This window comes from Capra hircus, chromosome 5, assembly GCF_001704415.2.
Source record: "Capra hircus breed San Clemente chromosome 5, ASM170441v1, whole genome shotgun sequence".
Taxonomy (NCBI): domain Eukaryota; kingdom Metazoa; phylum Chordata; class Mammalia; order Artiodactyla; family Bovidae; genus Capra; species Capra hircus.
This window is the reverse complement of record NC_030812.1, coordinates 48,289,702-48,311,751: the sequence shown is the minus strand read 5'-3', so window position 1 is coordinate 48,311,751 and position 22,050 is coordinate 48,289,702. Positions and strand designations below refer to the sequence as shown.

The 22,050-nt window shown below is 41.6% G+C and overlaps 1 protein-coding gene across 7 annotated transcripts in view; it reads left to right on the top strand.

The window, feature by feature from the left end:
* The window catches only part of TBC1D30 (TBC1 domain family member 30), a 92,428-nt gene that overhangs the window by 66,279 nt on the left and 4,099 nt on the right, over nt 1–22,050 (top strand). For 4 of the 7 annotated variants that reach the window (XM_018047984.1, XM_018047987.1, XM_018047982.1 and 1 more), the window contains 4 exons: nt 3,637–3,742; nt 13,699–13,811; nt 15,863–16,002; nt 18,983–19,189. In XM_018047984.1, coding sequence (XP_017903473.1) covers nt 3,637–3,742; nt 13,699–13,811; nt 15,863–16,002; nt 18,983–19,189 — 566 coding nt within the window. Of the gene's footprint in view, nt 1–3,636; nt 3,743–13,698; nt 13,812–15,862; nt 16,003–18,982; nt 19,190–19,360; nt 19,403–22,050 lie in introns of all 7 variants that reach the window. The other 3 variants (XM_018047983.1, XM_013963894.2, XM_018047985.1) reach the window with 1 other exon arrangement.

The following is a 22,050-nucleotide window of genomic DNA, read 5'->3' as shown; positions in this document are numbered from 1 at the left end:
AAAAAAAAAATCATTGTTGTTTGGAAGTGTTTTTAAATAGCACGTAGCAATCTCCTCTGCCTTTGTTTCACTGCAGATAGCTTTTCAATGAGGCAAATAAATTCACCTGTGGGGAATTTGTTGTGACATTTACACACCTGTTTGCTTTCTTCTGATGTCAGCCCTTTTCTGCAATCGTGTATTTCCAACCTAATGCCTCGTAAACTATTTGAGCATTGGCAGTTTCTCTATTACCAGTATCACACTCTGACCATTGTGATAGTTGCTGAGTAATTAGCTTATAGGATTAAAATACTACAGCACTTGACTGTATGCTGGATTGATTCTAGTCCCCTTTTTGTTAGTTCTTAAAAGTTATGACCAACCTAGATAGCATACTGAGAAGCAGAGACATTACTTTGCCAACAAAGGTCCGTCTAGTCAAGGCTATGGTTTTTCCTGTGGTCATGTATGGATGCGAGAGTTGGACTGTGAAGAAAGCTGAGCACCGAAGAATTGATGCTTTTGAACTGGGGTGTTGGAGAAGACTCTTGAGAGTCCCTTGGACTGCAAGGAGATCCAACCAGTCCATCCTAAAGGAGACTAGTCCTGGGTATTCATTGGAAGGACTGATGCTGAGACTGAAACTCCAATACTTTGGCCACCTGATGCAAAGAGTTGACTCATTGGAAAGGACTCTAACGCTGGGAGGGATTGGGGGCAGGAGAAAAAGGGGACGACAGAGGATGAGATGGCTGGATGGCATCACCGAGTCGATGGACGTGAGTCTGAGTGAACTCCGGGAGATGGTGATGGACAGGGAGGCCTGGCGTGCTGCGATTCATGGGGTTGCAAAGAGTCAGACACAACTGAGCAACTGAACTGAATTATGGGGCAGGAAGAAAAGAGGTGGTTCTTATTTTATTCCTATCTACTCTACCCATTATCTATCAGAGTTTATTAATATGGTCATCCCAGGGATGTCACACTTGAAATAATAATAGCTACACTTAATATCTGATAGTCACAGAGTGCTTGCAATGGACAGGCATGATTCTAAGCACTGTAGATGTAAAATTAACTCATTTAATCTCACTGTCATCCTAGGAGGTAGGTTCTATTATCATCCCCATTTTACAGATGTCGTCACTGAGGTACAAAGAACTTAAGGAAATTGCCCCATGTCACCCAGTTTGTAAGTGGAAAGACCTGATTTTGAATGTGGGTACCTTGGCTCTATTATCTGTGCTTCTAATAATGTGAATATACTGATTATAAATGGCTCCTGTTTATGAAGTTCAGGAATCTGTGAGTTAGACTGGTAGGATTTTAAATGTTTGAGAGTTTTTGCTCATTATAATTTCACATGTTTTGAGCATTAAGTGAAAGGAAAGGCAACCAACACACACCATAAAGGGCCTGCAGTCTTTATGTTAAGAAGATTAAACACGTTATCTTATTCAGTTCTCCCCACAACCCCATGAAGTAGATAGGATTATTCTCCCTGTCTTTTCAGGTGAGAAAATTGCCCCAGGAAGGCTGACCAATTAGTTCAAGGCCCCACAGCTAGTGAGTAGAACTGGGATTTAGCCCTGGACCTTTCTGACGCCCGGGCCTGTCGTCTTCCCCACAACCTGTCCATTGGAAAAGTCCTGAACATCATGCGGATGATCTCCGGGCCACGTGTACCTGAGTAACATCAGGGCCTCATGCGTGCGTATCCACGGGGCCCTTCCCATCACCTTGATTCTGCAGCGTGAAATTTCCTCCTTTGCTCATACAGGGCACTTGTGGAATGTGTAAGCTGTCGCCATCAGCACAGTCTCAGTGGCATCTCGTTCATGTGTCCTTTCTTCTCTGACCTGACTGCTCCCTCCCTCGTTGCCTCATGCCTGGCACAGCCCTCCATGGCCTCCCATCACACCCTACACTTGCCATGCCGCCTCTGGGGCAACCTTGCCAATGGCATGTCTGTTCCCACACTCTCTATTAAAGGCCTTTCAGTGACTCTTGTCCTGAGAGGGCTCAGCAGGCAGATGAGGCCGCTGCGGTTTGTTCTTTGCACCTCTCTACCTTCAGCTTCCCTAGTGGCTCAGTGGTAAAGAACAGGAGACAAGGGTTCGCTCCCTGGGTCGAGAAGATCCCCTGAAGGAGGAAATGGCAACCCACTACAGTATTCTTGCCTGGGAAATCCCATGGACTGAGGAGCCTGGCGTACTGCAGTCCATGGGGTCACAAAAGAGTTGGACACGATTAGGTGACTAAACACCACCACCACCCTCAGCTCTCTCTGGCTACCCCTGGCCGTACAGCCACCCCCACTGTGATCTGTGGACCTACATGCACCTCCCCGGGTAGGGCCTTCTGTCTCCTGTATCCACATGTTTGGGATGCTTTTTCCTCCTTGTCAATCTGGAGAATATTTATCAAAACTCACCTTAAACATTACTTCTCTTCCTCACTCTCCTCCTGGCCCCCAGGATAAACTTAACCACTTTTCAATTTATGTCCACATGCTGCTCTAAATTTTTGCATCAGCACTTCAACAGTTTATTCATTTATTTACATACATGATTGTGGCAATATGATCTGAACAGAACTCTAGAGCCTGAAGTTTTCCCAGGATCACATTATTTTGACTGGCTCTATGGAGATCCCCCAGCCTTAGCATATGTCAAAGAGTATGTCTTATGATTGGTAAGGCAAATAGTTTTTCTGCTATGCAAAGAATGACATAATAGATAAAACAAATACCCAGGTCTCTGCTTTGGGTAATTCCTTTTTCTTCCCTCTCTAGAAGAAGAATTAGTTTCACCTGTCTCACAGGATGGCAGGTGACAGTCTTTATTTACCTGTTGAACCAAATGCAAGAAACAAGGTGTAACTGCTATGTTTAAAACGGATAACCAGCGAGGACCTACTATACAGCACATGGAACTCAATGTTGTGTGGCAGCCTGGATGGGAGGAGAGTTTGAGGGGAAATGGATACATACATACATACATGGCTGGGCCCCTTCAGTGTTCACCTGAAACTATCACAACATTGTTAATCAGCTGTACCTTAATACAAAATAAGAAGTTAAAAAATATAACAGGGTGTAATCGCCAGCTAGCAGCAGTGTCCTGAGAAGGGCTGGAAAGACTTTGTGAAAATATCCTGAGGACTGACGAAATGTGCAGAGAAAGTTCTTGTGTGTTTCATCTTTCATTTCTACTGTGGTTTGGTTTTAGTCTGTCAATGGTACTGCTGTTTGCAAATTGAGAGCAACAGATTCCCTCCAGGGGATAATTGTTCTTGGGTACCCAATTTCTTAGTTATTATTTCTGACCAGTGATGGGTGTTCAGACGTGTAGAAGGTGTCACGTGGAAACAATAAAAATGCCACCGATGGAGCTGCGAGTCAGGAGAGCGGTATAGCAAAGAGAGGAACTCACCCTGGAATAAGTACCACTATGTTGACCTTCCAGTTTTTAAACTCTTTTCTCTGCCGACCACAGGCTGTACTGTGAGTGTAATCATAGGATTTTGACTTCCGTTGATTGCTAACTTGGTTGATTTGATGGCAAGGGACAGCATGTCTTGTTGTGCCTGCAGCATGTACCTGATAGCAGGGGTCTCCTAAACAATTCCTTTTTCTGTCCTTTCTTTATCTAGGCAGATAGAATGTTGTGAGACAGCAGATGAATTCTATAGCACCATGGGGCGCCTTACCCAGGAGATGCTAGAGAATGATCTTCTGGAAAGCCATGAACTCATGCAGGTGAGTGGGCAATGCCTGCCCCACTTGGCTCAGGGGACCCCAATACCTTGAGAACAAGCAGAGGAAGGAAGAAACGAATAACAGATATTTATTATGACTTTCATTAAACAATGTTATATTTCAATTATGGCTCAAATAAAGCTGGAACTTTTTTTAAAAACCAGAAAATGCAGTACAAAAACAAACAAACGAAAAACCCCATCAGAGCACCGCCCCCCTCACCAGCGAATCCCCAGGCGCTTATTCTGGATCTGATTCTTAGCCTTAAAGGGAGACTGGTGGGGAGAAATAATTATTTCTGGGAAGGAATTATTGAGGATCAAAAGAAGATTATTCTGCTTCTCATTTTGGTTTATTTGTTTTGTCCACATTTGCAACTCAGGTTTTTACATAGGAATCATACATTTCAAAATCACCAACTTGAAGGGTTTTGTCACTTTCTGGCATGTTACTGTATCTCAGCATCATATTGGGCAGGTCATTAAAGATGGCAGTGAGTGTAGAAGAGATAGCAGATTTGTTAACACTGTGTCTTCCATTAGGCTCTATAACATGATCTTTTTCTCAGCCTTCTGGGCTTCTGATGACACTTTCTCTTCCAGGTTCTTCCTTCGTCCTGCAAACAACCAGCAGTGGTTCTTATCCAGAGTTGTTGTTGGGCCTTGGTTCCTTCTTTCTCTGTGGTGCTTCCCTCTCTCTTTTCTTGGTTTCAACTTTAATGTTGATTCCATGCCTGAGGTCATATTGGTGGCTGGGGCCCAGTCAATGGGTTAGAAAACAAAGACTCAGGCCCTCATTTAGGACTTGAGAAGAGGTTTTATTTCTCTCCTCATCTCCTGGCACTTCCACCTGCTTCTTGGAACCCCTCACTTTTAGCAGAAAGCTGCCCAAGTTGTTGAGAATACTGACCACCCGGTAGAATTTCCCTGAGCATTTCTATTTTTTATTTCGCCTTTTCTTTGCATTCTCGTCTCTCCTCTTTCCTTCCTGTTTGACTTAGCGCAGGAAGTACGCTATCTGCACCGGACCTCTGTGCTCTGATTCCAGCTCCTGTCACACCTCCCGAGCCATTGCTTCCTTGCTTCTTCTCTCTTGTAGAGGGAAGTGTCTTTTTTATTAAACGTTATTCTCATATTCCACATATGAGATCCTTTTCAGAGGTCCCCAATCTTTTTGGCACCAGGGACAGATTTTGTAGAAGACAAGTTTTCCACAGACCGGGGTCAGGGGAGTGGTTTCAGGATGATTCAAGATTCAAGCATGTTATTAATTATGCACTTTATTTCTAATCTCATACTGCCAGTGATCTGATGGGAGGTACTGTCTGTGGCCTGGGGTTTGGAGACTTGTGCTTGACATCCTACTGAACTGCCTGATCCACATGCCCCAGGCAGGACTCTGAGATCTCATCCCTTCTTCCTCACTCATGAAACTTCAGTGACTACCTATTACCTTCAACACAGAGCATGGATTTCCCAGCTCATCGCCCAGTGCTCTTGACTGTCTGGCATTTACCTCTCTTTTCAGCCATGGTTCCTGTTGTTCCCTTTTGTACCCTTGACCCAAGTCTAGGCAAGTCACACTGTCTTCCGTGTTCCCAGAACTACTGGGGGATATGCCTGCTCCACACCTTTGCTCCCTGTGTTCGGTCTCCCTCAGTCTCTTCACGTGTTTCCAGCCTGCCTCCCTGTGAAAGTGCCAGTTCATATGCTATCTCCTTCATGAAACAGTCAGCAGTCAGTTCAGTTCAGTCGCTCAGTCGTGTCCAACTCTTTGTGACCCCATGGACTGCAGCACACCAGGCCCCCCTGCTCGTCACTAACTCCCGGAGTTTACTCAAACTTATGTCCATTGAGTCGGTGATGCCATCCAACCGTTTTATCCTCTGTCGTCCCTTTCTTCTCCTGCCATCAATCTTCCCCAGCATCAGGGTCTTTTCAGATGAGTCAGTTCTTCGCATCAGGTGGTCAAAGTATTGGAGTTTCAACTTCAGCATCAGTCCAGTCTCTGACAGGCTCAACTATAAGCATCTGCTTCTTTGACTCATCACATTTTCCTTGTACCACTCTTGTGAGCCTTCATCACATTCTACCTTGATTTGAGGGTGGATTTTATTTCCTCAGTGATATTATGAGTTCCTGGAGGACAGGGACTGTTTTCTCATAATATTTAGGACTTTACTTTCTCCTAGAAAGAAGCAAGAAAGAGAATGAAGTTGCTCAGTTGTGTCTGACACTTTGGGATCCCATGGACTGTAGCCTGCCAGGGTCCTTTGTCGATGGGATTTTCCAGGCAAGAATACTGGAGTGGGTTGTCATTTCCTTCTCCAAGGGATCTTCCTGACCCAGGGATCGAACCTGGGTCTTCCACACTGCAGGCAGACTTTTTACCATCTGAGCCACCAGGGAGATACTACCTTCTCCTACTGCTGCACAGTAAATGTATTAGTTCATTAAGCAAATAGCCATTGAGAGTCTGCAACTAGTTTTCTGCCTTCTCTCTCTCTCTTTTCAAAAAGTATTTATTTGTGTATTTGGCTGTGCTGTGTCTCAGTTGCAGCATGTAGGAACTTCCATCTTCCTTGTGGCGTGTGGAGTATTTTAGTTGCTGCATGCAGGATCTTTAGTTGCAGCATGTGAATGCTTAGTTGCAGCATGTGTGATCTAGCTCCCTGAGCAGGAATCAAACCCAGGCCTCCTGCATTGGGAGCATGGAGTCTTAGCCACTGGACCACCAGGAAAGTCCCTCTGCCTTCTCTTTCTCAAGTGGTTGCTGATCACATCACATGATGGCCCTCCTTCCATGGTCTCTCTCCTCTAATATAGTCTGTACTTTGCAGTCAGCAGAATCGTCATCACTTACTGCTTTGGTCTTTTTATTGTTCTTCATAAAACCTTCCCATGCTTCCTTGTTATTAACAAATAAAATGCTTCAGCCTAGTTTTCTAAGTCCTGTATTAACTTCTCCAAATGTTAATTGAGCGCCTCTCTCTGTCAGAAGACCTCTTTGTGGAAATTAATGTCTGGTTTTATCTCTAAAGATAAACAAGGAGTAGGTCATACTCTGTGTGTGTATGCGAGTGTGTGTGTATGCGAGTGTGTGTGTATGCAGGGGAGCATGCACATTGAGGGTGTGTGCGTATGTGTTGGAGGCAGTGGTGCAGATCAGAGAGGCAATTCATGGGCGACAGAGCAGCAGGAGTCAAGGCTTTGGCTGTGGCAAACATTATGGTGTGGGAAGGAAGCTGTAGGAGTTTGGTTTGCTGATTGGAAGACTGATGCTGAAGCTGGAGCTCCAGTATTTTGGCCACCTGATGTGAAGAGCTGACTCACTAGAAAAGACCCTGATGCTGGAAAGGATGGAGGGCAGGAGGAGAAGTGGGTGACAGAGGATGAGATGGTTGGATGGCTTCATTGACTCAGTAGACGTGAGTCTGAGCAAACTCCGGAGGAGATAGTGATGGACAGGGAAGGCTGGCATGCTGCATTCCTTGGGGTTGCAAAGAGTCGGACATGACTGAGTGCTGAACAAATGTAGGGAAAACCACAACCCATAGTAAGGAGTGTGGACTTGATCCTCCAGGTCAGTGGTTGTGAGGCTGTGCTTGTTGGAGTTCTTGGGCTTCTGTTGAACCTTTGGAAAGGGGAGAAGAAGAGCTGTGGGTCTGAGAGATTGCAGGGAGAGGAGGGAAACAGTCTTAGTTGTGTCTTATGTCGACTCCAGGGGCAACCCCATGAAGGGTGGACTTGAAGGGGCCTCTGTCAGGAGGTCGGGACATGAAGAAGCAAGAATGGAACAGAAGCAATACTTAGAGGGTGAAGTTGACAGGACATGGCCATGGAAAAGGGACATGGTGTGAGGGAGAAAGGAAGGGAGAGACAAGGACAGCCCACAGGTTTCTGGCTTAGGAAGAAGAGGGGATGTTCATGGGGGGAGACAGGTGGGTTTGCTCTCACACTGGCTGCGTTGGAGGCATTCCGTGGTTGCCCCACTCCTCACCTATCCAGAGCTGTTCCCCACTACTTCACAGCCAGGACCTATTGCACTGGCCGTAGCCGTCCTCACCCTGTCCTCTGTGGGCCGTGTTCATCCCCGTGACAGGGCTTGGGGTTTCTTCCGACATCCTCTCTGTGAAAATCCTTTCTGTCTACCAGATCGTACTCAGTCTCCCCCAGCTCCTCCCACCAGGCTGTTACCTAAGCCCTTGTTAATGATCCTAATATCTCCTCCCTACTCCTTCAACACTTAAGATTGTCAGCAATTGTCACTACTGGCTTAGTGCTCATTACAAATTATTTTATATTGTTTGATATTTTTTCAAATATGTTTGTGTTCTCTCCCTAATGAAGTAGCAGTTTGCTTAATGATAAGGGCCTCATATTACTGTGTATCCCCATAATGCCTGCTGCTGCTGCTGCTGCTAAATCGCTTCAGTCGTGTCTGACTCCTTGTGACCCCATAGACGGCAGCCCACCAGGCTCCCCTGTCCCTGGGATTCTCCAGGCAAGAACACTGGAGTGGGTTGCCATTTCCTTCTCCAGTGCTGGCGTGCTGCGATTCATGGGGTCGCAAAGAGTCGGACACGACTGAGTGACTGAACTGATCTGAATGCATGAAAGTGAAAAGTGAAAGTGAAGTAGTTCAGTCGTGTCCAACTCTTCCCGACCCCTTGGACTGCAGCCTTCCATGCTCCTCTGTCCATGGGATTTTCCAGGCGAGAGTAATGGAGTGGGGTGCCATTGCCTTCTCTGCCATAATGCCTAACGTAGTGCTAGGAATCCCCCTGGCTGCTCCATGGATACACAGAGGTATAAAACATTAGAATTTGAGGCAGTGTTTTTCAAACTTGACTGTATATAAGCAACATGTCAGGAGTGTATTAAAAGGCAGATATTTGGCCCATGGGTGGTTGTTATGCAAGTGGTTTGAACTAACACTTCTAGAAACACTGATTTGAAAGACTCTTAAAGGCCCACTAACCTAATTCTGTCACTTAACAGAGAAGAAACTAAGACATGGAGAGCATCTTGCCATATTCTTGGGTTGTCTAGTGGCAGGCCCAGAACTGGTGGGATCCAAGCTCAACACGTGGCCTGCTGCTCCTCACCACCTAACACAGGGCTTCTACCTGTGTTTCTAAAATGTCTTTCTAAAATCTGAAATCCCCTTTAGAAGAATGGGCAACATTTCATTTCACCTGAAGTTTAAACATTGTAAATGACAGATACATTGCACTTTGTCTTCTGGGAATTTCCTGTCTTAGATTCCAGGAGAAAGGAGAGCCCCCTCTTTATTTTGCTTTAAGAGAATCCTAGAAGGAAAAATGTAGACTGTGGCTTGATTGATTAGATTTCATTTTAGCAGCATTTCCTGCCGAGGAAAACATCTGGTAAAGATGAACTGAGCCTAATTTTGTACAGCTTATGATTTCATGTTTTTTGTAAAACATGTCAGTGATGAAAAAGAGAAATACTATTCCTTTTCAGCAGTACCTAAATATAAAATGTCTATTTAAATGCATGTTGGTAGTTTGGGCAGTAAATAGACTGGTTGGTTTTCCTTGACATTGTAGAGTATTAAGGAAAGAAATGCTGAATGTCATTTCAAGCGCTCTCTTTTCTGTATTTACTCCTTAAGAAAATTAATTCAGTGGCTATGATCCAATTACGGTAGACCTTAAGTCTGTCAGCAAACTTGAAATGATGAAAAATAAAATCAGATGGAAAATGTGGACCACATACAAGATCTTTATTTTTGTGCTGAAGAGATGCAAAGATTCTCCCTGTTTGGTTTTCCCTATTTCTTTCAGTTCTAGGTGCCATGCGCCAAATTATCTACTGAGTTTGTTTTTCTTTTTACCATAAATCTCATCACTCTTTTATATTATTAGCAATGGCCATTTAAATAAGAGAGAATGTTAGAAAAAGAGATTGGGAGAATACTGATGGAATTGTTTATATGGATTTTGCTACGCCTTTTGACAAAGTCTCTCATGGAATCTTTGAGAGAAAAGTTATAGTTTTTTTTTTCTAACTGCTCCAGGACTTTGTTGTGGCATGCAAGATTTTTTTTTTTTTTTAAAGTTGTGGCATGTGAACTCTTAGTTGCAGCATGTGGAATTTCGTTCTCCAACCAGGGATTGAACTGGGGCCCCGCTGCATTGGGAGCACAGAGTCTTAGGAACTAGATCACTGAGAAAATCTCTCTCTATAGTTTTAATCTCTCTGTATAGTTATTATATTTAGAGGGCTTCCCTGGTGGCCCAACAGTAAAGAATCTGACTGCAATGCAGGAGACCCAGGTTTGATCCCTGGGTTGGAGAGATTCCCTGGAGGAAGGCATGGCAACCCACTCTAGTACTGTTGCCTAGAGAATCCCATGGACAGAGGAGCCTGGCCGGCTGTAGTCCATAGTGTCGCACACAGTCAAACGTGACTGAAGCGACTAAGCAGCAGCGGCATTATAGAAAATTTAGGCACATGCAATTACTAGATGAGTTTGGAAAAACCTCACCAAAAGTGGTTGTCAGTAGTTTACGGTTACCTGAGGGGAGCTTTCATGTGCCATGAGACTGTTCCTTTTTCTATCAGTGATGAAATGGAAATCACATGGATGTGAATGCTTGTCCAATAGAAGGATACTATTTGATTATTTGTGCTGTCAAAAATGAAACTGTCTGCCTTGCAAAACTGTGTGGGCCCATAACTGGAAGTGTTCAAGCAGCACCCTTATGATCAAATGTTAGAGATGCTCTAAAGGGTGCTCTTGCATGGGAGGGAGGTTGAATCAAATTATGTTTAAACTCCTTTTTAACCTTAAGATACTATTTTTGTACTATACTTTGGCTCTAAGATAATTAGTAAAATTCCTTTCTTGAAATTGGTTGTAAATCTCTGATTTACACAGTTGGGTACCTGGAGCTTCTCAGGTACCCTGAGGACTGTGGTGATATGTCATGTACCTTCATGGAATAAATATGTCTTCTGACAAGTGAGACCTTTAAGTAAGTGTGTGAATACATGCGAAATACTATAAGGACATTTCTTTCAGAAACACTGATTTATACTTTAAAGGGCTAACTAAAAGTAAATTATAGAGAAAGGAAGAGCAGGAAAAGAACATGAATCCCAATGGAGCCTGTGTTCTTTTTGGTTCAATGTCTTTAGCTGAGTGGTCCTTGAAGGAGCTTGGTGAGACCCCAGACCTTTTACTCTGGGGCAGAATGGGACAGAGTAGGGCCAAGATATACTCTTCTTTCTTTTCTTACACACTTCCTTCATGAGTCTGGGCCAAGGAGTTTTCTGATAACTTTTAATAAAATTAGCAGAAATAAAAGGTGACTCTTCAGCTAGACATCTCACTGATTGTCTCCAGTAAGACATCTTCCTTCATTTGTAGAGAATTTTGAAATTCCTAACATTAGTAATTTCATCTTTTTTAATAGTGAAATTTATTTTTAATTGAAGGATATTTGCTCTCAATGTTGTATTGGTTTCTGCCAAACATCAGCATGAATCAGCCATAGGTATACCTGTATCCATCCCTCTTGAACCTCCCTCCCAGTAATTCCATCTTTTAAACTTGAATCCTAATGATATGGGTTTGTTTACTGAGATATGATCGACATATAACATATTAGTTTTAGGTGTATAACCTAATGATTTGGTATTTGTATATATTGTGAAATGATCACAAAAGTCCAGTCAACCATCACCGTGCATAATTAAGACTTTAAAAAATATTTATTCGTTTATTTTGCTGCACCAGATCTTAGTTGCAGCATGTGGTGTCTAGTTCCCTGACCATGGATCAAACCTCTACTGGCATTCTGTACTGTCAGTAAAGCAGCTTTTTGGGCACTGAACTGCTGGCAGCCTTTGTGGCATCAAAGAGAGTGTACTCTGACCATGTTATTAATGAAATCATATGAAGTATTTCAGGCATACAGAATGTATTAAAATAATATGACAAAACTTACACACCCATGACCCAGTTTAAGAAATAAAATATTAACAACACAGGTGAACATCCTCATGTACTCCTCTCTGATCCTGCTTCTCTCGGAGGCAACCACCATCCTTCACTTTTTCATGATGAGTTTCATGCCTTCACTTTTCAGATGAAAAGGAGGCACAGAGAGGTTGGGAACCAGCATAATCTCACCTTCCGGACTAATGGGAGCCACGGGGTGCCTTCTGCTTCTTTCCAGGGGGAAACAGTTCACTGTTAGTACATTTGTGCTGCTTCTCAGCCATTTTGGTACACGGATCTTCCTGGACTTAGGATGGGGTTACACACAGATAAACTCATCATACACTGAAAATGTAATACACCTAACCTACCAAACATCACAGTTCATCCTAGCCTGCCTTCAACATGCTCAGGACACTTATGTTAACCTATACTTGGGCTACATCATCTGACATGAAGCCTATTTTATAATGGAAAGTTGAATAACCCATGTAATTTATTGAATGCTGAACTACAAGTGAAAAACAGAACAGTTGTCTGGGTCCAGAATGGTTGTAAATGTATTATTTGTTTCCCCTCGTGATCACTTGGCGGATGGGGAGCTTGATTGCCTAGTATCATGAGAGAGGATCTATGGCACATTGTAAGCCCAGGAAAAGATCCAAATTCAGAATTCAAAGAAGGGTTTCTACTGAATGCATATCACTTTTGCACCACCATAAAGAGGAAAAATCATTTAAGCTGAACTCTTGTGAGTCAGCGACTGTCTGTAATCAAGTATGCATGAGATAAGGTGATTTAGAGAGGACTTTTGTGGTCTTGATATACTTTCTAACTTTGCACAGTAAGCAATGGAGAATCAAAGGAATTGTAGCCAGCACTTTTGTGTTTGGAGTCTTGGGATGTTACACTAAGGTATAAGTGGATACCACGAAGTTTGGGGACAGTCAGATGTGCTGGCTGTTTAGAATCAAGATTTCAGTGGACTGTTCCATTGGCGGCTCTGAGCTGTGGGGTGAGACTGCAGTGCTAGGAAGCCCCTTTTAGAGCCTTCCTTTTTCTTCCGGTGCAGAGATGAGACATTTCCCAAACCTTCTGAATTGAAGAATACTACTTTAAAATATTTTCCTTGAAAAATGTCATCAGGACATTGAATGGCTTCCTGGAAGAAATGAAAGTTCATGTGACTAATATGCATCTTCTGATGAATAAGAGCTCAAAAGATTGAAGAAATATGTTTGGAGCAGTTAAGTTTTTATCAAATTAAGAGAACAAACAAGATGATTTTCTTCTCACTGGTAGAATGATAGATCATCTTAAAATTCTGGAGGAAGCACAGGTGCTTTTCCCATTTTTATTTATAGATTTTTTAACAGCCTATGCTTTACACCCCTGTCATTTCCTTCTTCTTTTTTTTTTTTCTTTAAAAATAACAGTTAACAATTTTCGCCTAGAACTCATTCACAGACATTTGAAAAGGTGGTATCTTTGGAGGAAGCTTGCAGGCGATCATGAGATCGTCCCCCAGATTTAACTTTATCTGGAAGGCTGACATTTAATGTCTATAAAAATCATCAAGGAAAGCTTTGGAAAATGAGCAGTACATATAAAGAAGATTGATGGGTTCTCTGGGAAAGAAGTAATAGGGAGCTATGGATTTCTGAATTAACCCATCTATCAAAGGAGCAGGGGGGTGTCAGACTGTCCTCATTTCTCCTGCTCCACTCCTACCCTGCATTCACCAGTTGAGTGCCCAGTTGCAGCTGGATTGATTTGAGAACTCACTATTGTTTCTTTTTTTAATTTTTTAAAAATTCTTCTGTCTTTCTCTAAGACAATATCAAGTGGACTCTCTCCATCAGCTGGGTAAGGAGCAGTCTCTACCTTTTCACACCCAAATCATAGAACTTTCATGTCTTCACAGGATTGATAAAGTTATTTAAGACCACGATTTCAGACATGGTGTTTTTGTTCTTGTTTTCCAGACTGTTTATTCTATGGCTCCATTCCCGTTTCCACAACTGGCAGAGTTGAGGGAAAAATACACTTACAACATTACACCATTCCCTGCCACAGTTAAGCCCACCTCAGTTTCTGGGTAAGGTCTTTTTTTTCCCCTTGTTATTTTCATGATGAAAGACTTAATATTTTGTTATTTATATTTATTAAACCTCAGAAATACATTCAAAATAGCTTAGTGCTTAAAATCTGAATATCTCTTTCCCAAAGGTTTTGATTTAAATCCAGGAGGAAGATTTTTGAAAGTGTTACTTTTCGAAGAAGGTTGGGACATAAACTGAAATGGTATTTAGCAACCCTACAACTTATTTAAAAATATCAAATAATAAAAATTTCAGTAATTTAAAAAGTGTAGAATTGGTGCCTGAAGAGACAGATGAGCTAATTTAAAATACTGTGGTGACCAGAAATTGACAAATATATATACACAGGAATTTATATTATGAAATGTACGTCACAGTGAAAAGATATACTATTTAGTAAGTGGTTCTGGGCCTATGAGACTCAATCTGGAAAGAAATAAAATAGGAGTCATTACTTTATACCACACATCAGGATAAATTCCATATAGATGAGAGAGTTAAATGGAAAAAAATGAAATAATAAAATAAGCAGCAGAAAATATGGAAGGATGTCTTTACTTCTTTGTAATTGGGAAGGTGTTAATAACTGACTCAAAATTTAAAAAATAAAGGAAAAAATTAAGCACTTTAAAAATAATTTTCTACTTGACTAAAAATAATTTTCTGCTTGACTAAAACCAAACAGAGCCAAAAAAAAAAAAAAAAACCTCCATAAGCAGACAAAAAAATACTTGTGGAAAAATATTTGTAACTGATTTCTCTTGTGTATAAAGTTCTTAGAAGTCCATAAGAAAATGACCACGCAACTGAAAATGATGAAAGGAGGGGAATAGGCAGTTTACATAAAAGGCAGCATCACTTAGACTCGGGGAAATGCAAAGTGAGATTGTGAGATTAAAGTGAGATTGAGATTCTGTTTTTTCACCTATCAGATTGACAAAACTTTAAAAGGTCGGTGTGCTCTCTGTCGATAAGGCTATAGGGAAACAGACACTCTTACACTTTGCTGATGAGAGGTTAATTACCATAGGATTTGGGGCAGGCAATTTGACAGTATTTCCCCAGATTTTAATGCACATACCCTTTGATCCAGCAATTCTACCTTTCTGATTTATCCCACAAATATATCTGTACACATGCAAAACACAGTGTGTATAAGGTTATTTGGACTTCCTTGGTGGCTCAGATGGTAAAGCATCTGCCTGCAATGCAGGAGACCTGGGTTCGATCCCTGGCTTGGGAAGATTCCCCTGGAGGAGGGAATGGCAACACACTCCAGTATTCTTGCCTGGAGAATTCCATGTGCTGAGAGGAGCCTGGCGGGCTACAGTGCCTGGGGTTGCAAAGAGTTGGACACGACTGAGTGACTAACATATAAGGTTATTAACTGCAGTGATGTTTGTAATAGAATAATATTGGAAACCACTCAAACGTGCGTCATTAATAGCCTAGTCCACAACATGGGCTATATAGATACAGTACAGTACATGCGTACGTATGATTATGTATACATGCAGTACAGTGCAGCCGTTAGGAAGATGAGGAAGAAGCTCTGTGTGTGAATACAGAGACTCTCTTCAGTTGAATAAAAGCAAGGTGCAGAAGAGTGTACTCATATGTAGTATGCTAATACTTATGAAAAAGAGGAGAAAAATAAGACTAGTCATATTTGCTTATTTACCTGATAACAAAGCCAAAGAATACATCAGAAATGAGTAACAGTGATCGGGTATGGGAATTAGGTGAGGCAAGAACCAGGCAGAAGTTGGACAAGGATGGGAGATGGACTTTATATTGGGTTGGCCAAGAGGTTTGGGTTTTCCTGTAACATCTTGCAGAAAAACCAAATGAACTTTTTGACTAACCTAATATATATATATATATAATAACTATATAGATATATTAAAATGTGTATTATAAATATAATTATATAAATGTGTTATATAAATTATAGCATATATGTATGTCATTTAAATCATGTAGGTATGTTACTTAAAAGTAATACCGCTATTTTTTGAATATTGCTATTTCTTTTATGTTTTCCAAGGCAACATGGTAAGGTCAGAGACAGCGATGAAGAGAATGACCCAGATGATGAAGATGTTATTGCTAATGCAGTGGGGTGTCTCGGACCTTTCAGTGGACTCCTGGCACCTGAACTGCAGAAGTACCAGAAGCAAGTTAAAGGTAAAGAGGAGGCCTCTGTTAGATAATCACAGTGTGTTGGTTCACTGTCAGTTCAGTTCAGTTCAGTTGCTCAGTCGTGTCTGACTCTTTGTGACCCCATGAATCACAGCACGCCAGGCCTCCCTGTCCATCACCATCTCCTGGAGTTCACTCAGATTCATGTCCATTGAGTCCGTGATGCCATCCAGCCATCCCATCCTCGGTCGTCCCCTTCTACTGCCCCCAATCCCTCCCAGCATCAGAGTCTTTTCCAGTGAGTCAACTCTTCACATGAGGTGGCCAAAGTACTGGAGCTTCAGCTTCAGCATCATTCCCTCCAAAGAAATCCCAGGGTTGATCTCCTTTAGAATGGACTGGTTGGATCTCTTTGCAGGCCAAGGGACTCTCAAGAGTCTTCTCCAACACCACAGATCAAAAGCATCAATTCTTCGGCGCTCAGCCTTCTTCACACTATAGGCAGGGTATTATTATTGTGGCCTATTGTTTCCCGAACTGATTACCACTGTTAAAGATCTTCATTAGAAGTATCTTCTCTGTTACTTTATCATTTAAGAGGATCTCTCTGTTGTGTGTCACATACATCATCCATATTTCTTTTTCTTTATGATTAGTTTTGCTTTCCACTCACCTGATTCAACTTTGTGTGCTCAGTTCCTTAGCACAGGGCCAGATACATAATAGATGCTTACTATATTGTTTGAGTATAATTGGATTCATTATAGACTAACTTCTTTTCCACTATAGAAATATTCTCTAAAGCCAAAACATGGTAGCCTCTATTTGAATTTCAGTGACGAGAAACACATTATCTCATAGGACATTCCGCTGAATTCCTCTGCTTAGTCCAAGGTCTCTAGATTTGAAAAGATAACGTCCACTTACCAGTTCTGATCATCAATAGTTCTGTTCAGAGCAAGACAGAACAAGTCTGCTCCCTCTTCTGCTGGATGTCTCTTGGATCTTGAGACCAGTCCTCATGTCCCCTAGAGCTTTCTCCATGGTCCAAGTTCAGAATTTCTTAAAGATATGTCTTCCAGAACTTTTAATATTCTATAAATTCACCTCTAAATGTCCTGCAGTTTGGTAGTATTCTTCTTAAAAATGGTACTCTAAATTGAATGCCATGCTATGTTTGTTTTCTCCTTGCAGAGAACAGACTTCCTGTGGAAGTCTGGACATTATCCATGCAGTGAACTCTTTTAAAGCAGTTTGTTGTTCTCCCACTATGATCTTTCCTATCTTTCCTATCTTGGGTGGCAGTTCTTCCCTTAGGACATTTAATTCTGCCTCTTCTAGTTTGAAGACCATTTTCTTTGCCGGAAGAGTACAGAAACAAAAGATGTCAGGCACCTCTGCATTCTCTCTGCCATCTGCTAGCTTTATACTGCCATTTCAAAGTCATGAGCTATTTTCTCATTTTTGTTCTTCATGCTTTTTTGGTTTGTTCATTTTGTTGTTGGTGAAAACAACAACATGGTCATGGTAGTTTTAACCCTCAGCATGCTTTATATTTTAACCTGCTTAACGTTCAGTTCATGTCATTTTGTGTGTGTGTTCTTGGTATGTACTCCCTCGTCATCTTTTGAAATGACTTAAAAAAGAATCTGAACTCAACCAGGGTTCTTCTGATTTTGTAATGTCTTCTTCCTTCTCTTTTGTTGCTTGAATTTTAGCTTTTGGTTTCTAGCCATGGGATCAATATGTATTATAACTCTAACATTTTGAATCTAACATTATAATGTATTATTAACTCTAACATTTTTATAGTCTGGGTCTATGTTCCATTTTTCTACCTTGTTATTTTTTCTGTGCAACTATGTACTCTGGTTTGACATGATAACTTTCTCCTAAATTTCATCATTAGTCTTTGTGTTACTTTAGTTTAGATTAGTAGATCTCCTTTTAATTTTCTTCTCCTTAGAGAAATATTTTCAATAAAAATATCAGATATTCAGTCTTTATCTGAATAACACTTTCAGCAGATGTTAGAATACTTAAAATCCCCTAATAATCTTTGTTTTTAAAGCTTGTCCCCAGGCTGGTTTTACATACTGTGTTAGAAAAATCTCAATTTATCCCCTTTTGCCTATGTGACATGGGAATGTATTCTCACACAGTATTTATTTCTGTTTCTTGGCTTCCTTCGTGGCTCAGTGGTAAAGAATCTGCCTGCAGTGTGGGAGACCCAGGTTCGATCCCTGGGTCGGGAAGATCCCCTGGAGAAGGAAATGGCAACCCACTCTAGTATTCTTGCCTGGGAAATCCCATGGACAGGGGAGCCTGGCAGGTTATAGTATACAGGGTTGCAAAGAATCAGATATGACTGACTAACACTTTTCATTTTCATACTTGGATGTAATCTCAAATTTAAGGGATAAATCTAGTTGTTGATGTCACAGGAGCAGAAACCACACCAGATATAACAAACATAACAGAGAGTCAGGAAATGCTTATTAAATGAATAAAAACATTAATTTCTAGTGATACTGTGATCTGAAGTCTTGATAATCTTGTCTTGCTATTTTTAACTGAGGAAAAAACTCACTTTTAATGCCTGACTAAACCCTGCAAACGGTTGATCCCTTGTAAATTCTTGTGCAGTTATATGGAAATCTGTCCCCTGATTTTAGACAGCTAGAGTTGTATTTTTCTAAGGGAAGTTTAGAAAATGGCAGTGATTTTTATCTGGAAACAGCTGACCTTATGTCCATATAATGATCAAAGTGGTAATAAAATCAAACAATGAACTCACATGGCTCATTTCAGATTACAGTTAGGCTAATAAGAAAATGCGGAAGTATTTTCAGAACCAAATAAAAACAAGTACTAGACACATTCTAGTGTACCTGGATTTTTTCTGTGGTTCAGAATTTCCCGGAGGTTAAGATACTACCCTGGGTTATATAGTGTCATCAATTCCCACTTAGTTCTGTTCTCCTCCAGTGACACCGTCTCCTTGGCTCTCTTCCCTGGAATACAGAATCAAATGGGGACCAGAGTCTGAGATCCAATAACATTGCAGAGCTGAGTCCAGGAGCGATCAATTCCTGCCGAAGTGAATACCATGCAGCTTTTAACAGTATGATGATGGAACGCATGACCACAGATATCAATGCACTGAAGCGGCAATATTCTCGGATTAAAAAGAAGCAGCAGCAGCAGGTTCATCAGGTGTATATCAGGGCAGGTAATGTACTTCTTTGAGTTAATTTCAGCTGTGTCTCAACTTGTATAAGTCGACACAAGTATTTCTAGGATGGCCTGGGAATTACTGCTCACTCTGGCTCAGCACCCACCAACACAGCTGGCAGGAGACAACAGCATCTTTACCTTTTCACTTTTTATTTTATCTTATCAGGCTCTAAAGAAGAAAAAGGTCCCAAGGACCAGGCGGCTGATGGTATTGAACACCTCTTTGCTCTCGTTGCTTTTGGAGAAGGGTTTACAAATGATGAGAATGTTGCAAAGCCATGCAATCCTTGGATCTGAGACATTTTGGAACTCTTACTTCTTAAGCTCCAGGCATTTGGAAGTGGAATTTAGTCATCTGTGTACTAGTAAATTAAGCTATTCTTCAGTCATTTAGATAGTAATATAACAGATGTTGTGATCAGAGGAAAAGGAAAAAACCATTTCTGTGCCTGGCTGATGGGTTAGCAGTGTCTTGGGAGTCTACTGAGAAGAACACAATTTTACTGTAGTTGGAGTTGCTCTTTTCCAAGGATTGTTAAGCTTCTTTTTTTTTTCTTTAAATTCCCCAAATCCCAATGAACAGTCTATTTTATTGTTTAATATATGCTGATTTGGGAATTGGTTTGTCTTATTCTAAGTGAAATCCTAATGAAAATGATACCAGTCCAGAGTTAACCATGGTATAATTTGACATGTTTCTAAGAGACTGGTGAGCTTGTGACTGTCTTGCACAAAAACTGAATTTACCTTTTACTTGTTGGGAAGAAGTAGGCAACTTCTTGAAGATTCTTCCTTTATCCTGAATCATTATAAAAATCTACCACACAAAAAACTAAAAACTATAACACTTTAATTTTCAAAGCAGTGGCACATACATGTCCTTATTTGTCCTTAAATCTACAAGGAAAGCAAGAACAGATGTTTTCATATCCTTGTAAAAAATAAGGAAATGGTAATTGAGGAAGGCTTAGCAGTTGTCTGGGATTATATAGCTATATTGAGTGGTCAGGCCAGGGCTATAACCCCCACGTTTTGATTCTTTATATAGTTCTGTTTGAACCACTTTCAAAAGCTTTGGGTGGGATGTTGAACAGTTGCCTTTGGGTACTAAATCAGCCCACTGTTTGTACTCTCGTCTGTGCTGTATGTACAGACATGCTGTGTGTACAGACATATGGTCTATAGGTCAAATTCTGCTCAATGTCTGTTTTTATAAATACAGTTTTATTGGAACACAGGCATGCCCATTTGTCTGCATATTGTCTATGATGGCTTTCACACTTCAGTAGCAAAAATATTTATAGTCTGGTCCTTAATAGGAAAAGTTTGCTGACCCCTACTCTAGATCATGGTTTCTGTGGTTATTTTTAGAGAAATATTGGTGCTCAAGGGCAAAGTTCAAGAACATTGCTTCTCAGACTTTAGTGTGAATATGCATTGCTTGGGGATATGTTAAAATGAAGAATCTGCTTCCTGTAGCTGTGGGGTGGGGCTAAGATTATGCATATCCAATAAGCCTCTAGGTGATGCCACTGCTGCTGGGTGAGGATTGCACATTGAGTAGAAAGGTTTTGGAGATGGTATAGGTTAGGATTAGCAGTACAGGTGGAGAGAGTGAAATTCAGCTAGAGGCAAAAGTTCCCAGCTTCTGGGATGTCCCTGGTGGTCCAGTGTTTTACACTGCCAAGTCAGGGGCCACAGGTTTGATCCCTGGTCGGGGAACTAAGATCTCACATGCTGCGTGGCGTGAGCAAAACAAACAAAAATCGTCAGCTTCTGAGATTTAAAGAAAGGTGGTGAGGATGGTGATTGAGGTTAGGTTAGGTTAGCTTTCTAGGTTAGGGAGGACAGGAAGTTAAGCATTTTAGTCCTAATAGATTCTGTTTTTATGAAGAAATTGGAGAAAAAGTTGTTTGCTTGGGAGTAAGTTAAAGGTTGTGTAGGAGCTTCAAGAAAGGAATGAAGATTTAGATTGAACACTGAAAGCAATGGGAGAGGGAAAGAACGTTTGTTCAGTGCAAGTGAGGACCTAAAAAAATGGGCAGTTATGTATTTAAGGAATATCAACCCACATACCTGTGTGAATCCCCCATTCCCCTCACCACTACCCCCAGCAGCTCTTAGCTCCCACTTTGGAAAAGAGAACGTGAATTGTGGCTCTAGAGTGGAGTTTTGTCAGGCACGTGCGGTACAGCCACAGGGATGCTGAAACGTGGTTATTGATGAGGTGTGGTCCAAGGGATCAGCCATGCACCTAGCAGGGTGGTGGTGGTGGTGTAAGGGGGCCGAAGAGACAGTGAGAGATTATGAGAAGCCTGGGGCATCAGGGAATGAAGTCTGTGTGGTTCATTACCAAGAATAGTTACATCCAAGGTCTGCGAGCTAGAAGAGTCTGCGGGAAGAATAGGAGAGTCCAATATTTTTTTTTCATGTGAGGCAGATCCAGATGATGTTTAGGAAGGAACTGGACAGGTTGAGGCCGTGACGTAACTCAGGGAGGTAAGAGGACACAGAGTGAAGGGGAAACAGGTGTCCAAGTTTCACTGGAGACTGGCCTGTGACCAGAGGTGGAGAGATGAGAGCAGCTGAGAAGCATAGCAGGGAGGACGACCACCACCACATGACCTGGATGATGTGAAGGAAGGCTGTTCACAAAGGTGGTCTTTTTCCACTACTTCTGCCTGCAGCTCTTGTCCCCTTGAGTGTGCAAACTTCATTGAAAACAGGGGCTTGGTCATAGCCACAGGAGGAAGACAGTACTACCGTTAATAGTGTCTTTCAGGAGAACCCCATTTTGGGTGCTTTCCTGGTTTCAGCTTGCTTTTAGAGTCTGTTGAGGACACAGGAGTGGACCTG